Here is an 8,803-nt window from a genome sequence, read left to right on the forward strand (position 1 = left end):
GGGTCTAGGATCCATGAATGGTGCCCCTCCTTCGCAGAAGGGGCGCTAAATTAACTCCAATGACTCAATGGATGGTCTGTCCCAGATCTCTGGATAAGTGTCAAGTTACGGGCTGAGAAGGTGTTAGGCACCCAGCAACCGCTCGACCGACGGCCGGTCTTCCTAGACCAAACTCTGTTGTGTACTGTTGTGTTATACATATTATGCACCTAATTAAACTAAATTTTTTTTTGAAGATTTTTTATTATCTTAATTGAAATTTATGAACCTAATTAGGCTAATTAAGATTAATGTTTTAATCCTAATTACTACTCCTAAGTTTGGTGATTATGTACATTATGCATCCTAATTAAGCTAATTAATGGATTTTACCCAAATTAGAAAGCCTAACTCTATGGTCAAAAACATGGTTGACTGTAAAAAAGAAAACCAAGTTTAATTATATTATGGAAAAGGACAATCATTGATAAGCAAAATAGCTCATAGGCCAAAATAGCCAAAATAGCCAAAATTATGAAAATGCCACTAAAGGGCCAAAATATGTACAAAGGCATGAAATCATATTTAAATACTGTAAATAAGAAAAACATGATTAAATAACATTAACATCATGCATTTGGATCATCAAGAGCACATGAAATGGCAAGAAAATGTGGGGTGATAAAAATTACCAAAATGCCCCTGTTATGGCAAACATGTAGAAAATGCATGATAATTCATGAAAATGCTGACTTATGCTTAAAACATGTTTATTAAATGTTAAAACATGCAGCAAAAGTAACAGGAGCCTTTCTAGGGTCCTAAGCAAGGTTTGGTCACAAAATGACCAAAATGCCCCTAAGGGCAAAATGGCAAAAGTGTCAAAAGACACTTAGAATCATTGTAGGCATCGAAAGTGATGTTAAACATCCTAAAATGACTGACCACACCAAATGATATTTCCAGAATGATAGCCTAGGCCCACGTTTGGTAAATTACCAAAATGCCCCTAGAGGGCGCAAATGACTTTGTATACATATCTATCAAGCATGATGGTCACGTATGCATATGAAAACATCCTAAACCATTCTAAAACAGCATGTCATGCATAAAAACATTTTTTTTCTATTTTTCCAGAATTTTTCATTATAATTAAAAAAATGACATTTATACCCCTAAATGAGGTGGGAAATGTATAAAAACTATCAAACATGCATGTCAGTGGATAATGATTCCATAAAATCAAGCATGATGAAATATGCATTCCATAATTTTTTTGTGAATTTTTATGCATTTATATTATTTTTAATATTTTCTGAAATGCTAAAAAGAAGGGAAAACAAAGAAAAATACAAAATCCCCATCACAGATCCGAATTGGATCAAAACAGAGCCCATTCCCACTAATCAAAACATGATATTTAACATGGTCATAACACTTTTGTCCAAATATCCACCCACATGTTCAGATTTTACATAATCCGAAATCCTTTACAGGGGCAAAAATGTCACAAAAAAATGATTTGGAGCTTGAGAAATTAATTAATGTCAAACATGGTGACAAGCATCATCCCTGAAAATTTCATATTTTTATCACTCTTGAATTATTTTTAACATTTTTATAACTGAAAAACAACCTCTGTTGTAAAGAAAATCAAAACAAATACTTAGAAATAAGTAAAAAATATGGAAAATTACCCTTGAAGCGTGGAAATACCTGGGCTCGGCTTGAGTAACCTTTTTTTGACCGTAAGTATCGCTGGAAACCTCCAAAAGCCGCTCCAAGTGTGGTTGCTCCGAATGGAAAGAATGGTGAAGAAGGGGTATTTACGGAATTTTATATCAGTAATGGAGCATAAGCTATGGATAAAAAAACCATGAATGGTAAGAGGGGATCAAGGACTACGTGAACGTAATTTTTCACTAATTTTTCTCTGTCCCTAGACCCTCCAAATGGCCTCCTATTTATAGGAGAAAATCTGTTCGAGGAAAGGTCTCAAAGACCCTTGGGGCCTTAATGGCTATGGGCTGGCTTGCGTGTGGCCAGGCTTGCTGAGCAGCCTGGGCTTGCGTGTGCTTAGGCTTGCTGTGCAGCCTGGGCATGTGTGTGCCTAGGCCTGCTGGGCAGGTGGGCATGGGTGATGGGCCATGTGTGGCTCAGCCTAAATGGTGGGGGCTTGTCCCCTGCCGACAGTCCAGCCGGGCCGGGTCAGACTGGGTTGACCAGGTTCGGGTCAGTCCCGTCTGACTCGGGTCGGTCAAAATTTTTTTTTTTTTAATTTTATTTTTCTCTCTTTCTCAAAGATTCCATTTTAAAGGCCCACATTCAAATATTGATATCTTCCAATCCGTGTGGCCAATTTTGATGCGCCACATATTGCCGCGAAGGTCTCAACCCGTACTTTTCATCCGGATATCGAGGAAAGCACATAAATGGTGTTTCACACCGATCACGGTCCAAATGATACCAAAATTACATGAAATTTTACGTGTAAGCACAATATGACCAAATAAAGTTATCCAAATGATTTCAGGTCACATCGGGTGGCTCGGATACCAAGAACCATACCAGGGGTAAAATGGTCATTTTCACAAAAATTACCTGATTTGGTCGAAACTTTACCTGAAAACTTAATATGACCAAATGATGTCATCCAAAGTATTTCGTACTAAATCGGGTGGCCCAGATATCGAGAACCGTGCCAGGGGCAAAACAGTCATTTTCATGAAAGGTATTGGATTTGGGTGAAACTTCAAATGTGAACTTAAAATGGTTAAATACGGCTATGTTAGGGGTTTAGGCTTTATTTGGGACAGTTTGATTACAAAAAGTGAGGTAGGGGTAATTTGGTAATTCTTGCCATTCAGTCACCACACGAGTTACGTCCTTGACCATCATTGCCTAAACACACTTCCAAGGTGTCAAAATGTGGTGTCTACAGAATGCCCCCATTTGACTGAGGGCACGCAATGGACGAAAGTCAAATGAATGACTCTGCATTTTGTCACAAGGGAGCAAAAATACGACCTACACCTTGCTCAAGGATGCAAGCGTTAAAACGAAAATCCGAAAAACGAAAGCCCCCTCGGCAAACAAATTCCAAGAATTTCAAAAAGTGAAAAAGAAGCAAAGTAGACCGGAAAAGAAGTCGTTAAAGATCAGCAATATGAGATACCCAATAACCCAAATAGGCGGTTACCCGATTGAAAACCCGATAAATCCCTTAACTATTCTAAACGTCCGGCAAATCTTGCTTAATTTAAAGGAAGGAGGTCAGATACTTACCTGAATTTCCAAAAGAATAATGCCTGGTGAAGTGGAATCTTACAGCTCTTACGCCAATAAAAATGAGTGCGAAAGTTCCAAACTGCGATCAACTGCACCATTTGACCCTTGCGGGCTAAAAACTTTGTTATCCTGGGACTAAATACCCGGGGGGTTAAATACCTTGTTGTTTTGGGACTAAATACCCAGAGGGTTAAATACCTCGTAGCTTTGGGACTAAATATCCTGAGGGTTTAATACCTTGTTATTTTGGGACTAAATACCCAGAGGGCTAAATACCTCGTTGTTTTGGGACTAAATACCCTGAGAATATAATACCTCGTTATGAGAGTTCAAGGCAAAATGCTACTTTTGTTATTTTTATTTTCTTAAGAATGCTAGAAAATAATGCATTTATTATAACATGTTTAGTGATTACCAAAATATTCTAACACAGTAATGGTCAAGCAAGAAGGAACTTAGAAAGAAAGCAATCCATCACCATATTTATTCGAGAGACCAGGTACCACCGGGCGAATTCAGGTGTGAAGACTGAAATTTTAGATGGGTACATGATGTCATGTGTATACTTGAGATGGGCAACATGGAGGGCAACAAGATAATGGTGCGAAATCACATTGCATTAAAGTCAAGGTTACAAAAAAACAAACATGGGACATGAGAGAGGAGTCAAAGAGATCTAGATGCCCCAGTCCTTGATATTCGTGACCCACTTTATCTTGAGGCTTGGTCCTGATGCCACCCCCATAGCCTTGAGATCAAGCGAACCGTCCTATCTGACAATTCCTCAGGCGGGTGAAAATTCACAATCTCAACCGGGTACCCCTGAGTTAGTCGATACTGTCTAAGAATGCGAGTCGGCATATAAAATGAAGTATGGGTCAAGCCCATCAATCTGATGTACTTATAACCTGGAGATCTTAGTATTGGGTTGCTCTCTCGCCACCAATGACAATCCCATCGGATGTCCTCAACTGTCTTATCTTGGAGAAATTTCTGCCAATCACTTATCAGATGAAAATTTGTGATCTCTCTCCTGCACTGATAATGGAATGTACTGAGGTGATCAGCTGGTAAGGGCTTCAATAATTGCAACCTTTCAGTCAACCAGAGTTGGAGGACATAAGGACAACCTGCAAAATGATCTATACCAAATTTCTGAAGTTGTTGCATTCGGTCAAGACCCTTGAAAGTCTCAGCTAAAACTGTAGGCACAATGTCGTGACCCTCCTTGAGCTGTTTCATCACATCAATGATAATGGGGGATGCACCACGTCCTGGGGCACGTAAAAGACATCGAGCTATCATGCAAAAAAGATAAGCATTCTCTCTTTGCTCATGAAAAATTCCTTCTGCGTATCGTCGAGGAGCGAATGACTTGGCGACCTTCATGATATTGATCTTCCCAAAATTCATAAATTGCCTCATTTCTTTGGTACTCCAGCCGAAGAATTGTTGGATATCTTGAGAGTAATCCTGTCGTAGAGTGGGGCAGAACACATTGCCTTGAGGAGGAGACAGTAAACAGGCTCTCAATTCTTCAATGGTAGGGCAAATCTCTACTGATCCAAACTGGAACACATGCAAATCAGGTATCCAAAATCAGGGTACTTGGCACAGAAAATCATTATGTAGTTCCATACATCTCATGCGGCTAAGGACCTGGAGTTTGACAGTTTCTAGAATGTCGGACTGTCTGGTGGACCTAGTGAGGGTCCATCCTCGTAGTAAATCATCCATAGTCTCGGTGTGTGGTCGATGCATCTGTACCATAAGCCACAAATTAGTCAGATAAACATACCACATCCCCACACCCTTTTTCTTTCTTTCTTTCTTTTTTCCCCTTTTTTTTGTTTTTTGTTTTTTTTTGGTTGCACTCCCCATCTGCTGCTACTAATTTTTTAGGATGACCTATTCAAGAAATAACACATTATGTCTGGACCCACTCAAACCTATGACAACCATAAGAGACTTTTTTTTTTTTTTTTAAGGACTCTGCAGGGACGTCCGATGGCTCTACCACGGACAGAGAGACTGGAAGGAATGGTGAGCTCGCGAGAGAGGTCGCACCATTTTAAAGAAGTTGATGGTTTGAAAGAAAAGTGGATGGCGGGTTAGCAAGAGCAGATCCCGTTGACGTTAAAGATGGATAGAACTCTTTGGGAATTCTACCGATGGAGTAGGCAGTGGAAAGAATTCAACTAAGATGATGGGAGGATTAGATGATGAAAATAGCAATGAATTCATCGTTCCCTCAAAATAAAAGTCTCTAAGGAAATTCATGAGAAGCCCAAAATGATGGTTTTTATGGTGATGATGATGTGATGGGTGGTGTAACCGGGCTTAAAAGCTGCCTACGTATCCCCAGTCGGGAATCAGGTCAAATGTAGTTCGTGGGGGTGGATGGATCAGACATAATACCTCTTCAGCTGATCCAAGTTGGTCAAATATTGTAGTTCTTGGCCGTCTAAGTCAACAAGACAAACTGCCTTCCCTGGGAGGATCTCTGTTATTCTGAATGGGCCGCTCCAATTTGGTCGGAATTTCCCCCTTAGGTCAGAGATGGGAGCCCTCTGCTCCTTCAACACTAAATCGCCAACATTCATAGGGCGTGGGTGGACTTTCTTATTGAAGGCTCTTGCAATCCTCTACTGATATTTCTTTGCATTGTCCATGGCCCTCATTCTCCTTTCATCAATCAAGTGCAACTCTTCATGCCACGTCTTCAACCATTCAGCTTCAGGGAGTTGGCATTCCATGAGTACTCTCAATGATGGTACTTCTATTTCAACGAGGAGGACCGCTTCCATACCGTAAACCAAGGAATATGGGGTTGCCCCAGTCGGAGTACAGATAGACGTCCTATATGCCCATAGTGCATATGATAGTTTATCGGCCCAATCCAAGTGGGTGTCAGCCATCTTTTGGAGTATTACCTTCACATTCTTATTGGCCGTCTCAACCGCTCCATTAGTCTGAGGTCGATAAGGCGAAGATTTGTGCCTAAGGATCTTGAATTGATCACATATCCATTGGGCATTCCCCCGAAAATGTGTACCTTGATCAGAGATAATTTTGCGGGGTACCCCATATCGACAAATGATGTTCTCTTGGATGAACTTAGCTACCTTAGCCGCTGTCAATATTGCATAAGATTGGACTTCGACCCACTTCGTAAAGTAGTCGATGGCCACTAAGATGAATTCATGCCCATTCGAGGCCTTTGGTGTCACTTTCCCGATGATATCGATGCCCCATGTAGAGAATGGCCAAGGAGAGCTTAGTGTGTGTAGCCCTATTGGTGGCACATGGATTAGGTTCGCAAACACTTGGCATCTATGACATTTCTTCACATACTCAATGCAGTCTGCCTCCAAGGTGTTCCAATAGTAACCCAACCTTAGAATTTTCTTTGCTAGCATGCGAGCATTCATGTGTGGCCCACAAATCCCCTGATGTATCTGGTCTAAGATGGTCTAGGCTTGATCTTCGTCAACACACACCAATTGCACACCATCGTAAGATCGCTTGTACAAGATATTCTCATGTATGATGAACTGGGTGGCATAACGCCTAAGAAACTTCTTTTCCCTCAAGGTCGCATCTGTCGGATACTTCCCTTCTCAAATGAAATCTATAATGGGGGCGAACCATGGCCGGCCATCAGGGGTCAAAGTGTTAATGCAGTTCTGATATGAGGGTTGGCTTCTTAAGTCTACCATGAATGGTTGAATCTTCTCCTTTGGGCCAAAATTGATCATTGACGTAAGCGTTACCAAGGCATCAACATATCTATTGTTCTCCCTTTGGATATAGTTAAAACTAATCTCCGCAAACTGCTTCATCAAGACTTCTATATACCCTTGGTAAGGCTTTAGCTTTTCATCTCTTGTCTTCCAATCGCCTCGGACCTGACATACCACGATGGATGAGTCACCGTACACTTGTAGGTTTTTTACCCCTATGGAGAGAGCTGCCTCCAAGCCAATGACACAAGCTTCATATTCGGCCATGTTGTTGGTGCATTTAAATTCCAATCTAGTGGCCATGGGCTTGTAGACTCCCTCAGGGGTTATAAGTAGAATGCCAGCTCCGCATCCTTTCTGATTGGCTGCACCATCAAAATACATTTGCCAAGGTTTTATCTCCCTTTCTATATTTATCACTGCTATTTCTTCATCAGGGAAGATATCCTCTAATCTTCGTGTATCCATGACTGGATGTGCAGATAAATGCTCTGCGATTGCCTTTCCTTTGATAGCCTTCTATGTGACATAAGTGATGTCAAATTCTAATAAAAGTAGTAGCCATCGGGCAAGTCTCCCTGTCAACGCAGGCTTCTCGAATAAATACTTTAAGGGGTCCATCCTGGAAATCAAGAGAATCGAGTGAGCCAACATGTAATGCCTCAACCTCCGTGTAGCCCATACCAAAGCCGTGCAAGTTTTCTCCAAGGCTGTGTATCTTGTTTCATAATCTAGGAACTTCTTGCTTAGGTAATACACACCCTGCTCTGTATGACCATCTGGTCCATGTTGGGCCAACATCGATCCCATTGAATCCTCAAGCACAGAAAGATATAGTAGTAGAGGCCTCCCTGGTGTTGGAGGAACGAGGACTGGTGGATTCATTAAATATTCCTTGATGCGATCGAAGGCCTCCTAACACTGAGGGTTCCATTCCTTTGGTTGTCCCTTCTTCAGTAATTTAAAAACAGGCTCACAAATTGTGGTTAGCTATGAGATGAAGCGGCTGATGTACTGGACTCATCCCAAAAACCCTCTTATTTCCTTCTCTGTCCGAGGTGGAGGCATTTCTTGGATCGCCTTGATCTTTGATGGGTCGACCTCGATTCCACTTTGGCTAACCATGAATCCCAGGAGCATCCCTGCTGTTGCTCCAAATACGCACTTCTGGGGATTCAATCTCAACTTAAACTGCTTAATTCACTCGAAAAAGAGCCTTAAGGCTTTGAAATGTCCATCCCGATTGACAGACTTCACAATCATATCATCAACATACACTTCCACCTCCTTGTGTATCATGTCATGCAAGATAGTAGTTGCAGCCCTTTGGTAGGTAGCGCCAGCATTCTTCAGTCCGAAAGGCATCACCTTATATCTGTATGTCCCCCATTCTATGATGAAGGAAGTCTTGTCTTTATCTTCAGGGTTCATCTGGATTTGATTATAGCTAGAGAAACCATCCATAAATGATAGGAGTGCATGCCCTGCAGTATTGTCTATCAAAACATCCATATGTGGTAAAGGAAAATTGTCCTTGGGGCTTGCCTTGTTTAGATCTCTGTAAACTACACATACCCTGACTCGGCCGTCCTTCTTTGGCACTACTACAACATTTGCCACCCATTGCGCATAATTTGACACTTCAATGAACCCAACATTGAACTGCTTTTCAATCTCCTCCTTTATCTTCAAGGCCCACTCAGGACGCATACGTCGGAGCTTCTGCTTAAATGGTTTTGCATTCGGGTATAAAGGGAGGTTATGCTGCACCACCCTAGTATCGATGCCTGGCA

At 41.4% G+C, this 8,803-nt stretch overlaps 1 protein-coding gene across 1 annotated transcript; it reads right to left on the reverse strand.

Moving 5' to 3' along the window:
- Positions 1 to 6,887: 6,887 nt before the first annotated feature.
- LOC122653013 lies at positions 6,888 to 7,478 on the reverse strand. Its single transcript, XM_043846923.1, has one exon. It carries the CDS (start codon positions 7,476 to 7,478, stop codon positions 6,888 to 6,890), a length of 591 nt encoding a protein of 196 aa, XP_043702858.1.
- Positions 7,479 to 8,803: the final 1,325 nt, after the last annotated feature.

The sequence above is a fragment of the Telopea speciosissima genome, chromosome 1 (assembly GCF_018873765.1).
Source record: "Telopea speciosissima isolate NSW1024214 ecotype Mountain lineage chromosome 1, Tspe_v1, whole genome shotgun sequence".
NCBI classification, from domain to species: domain Eukaryota; kingdom Viridiplantae; phylum Streptophyta; class Magnoliopsida; order Proteales; family Proteaceae; genus Telopea; species Telopea speciosissima.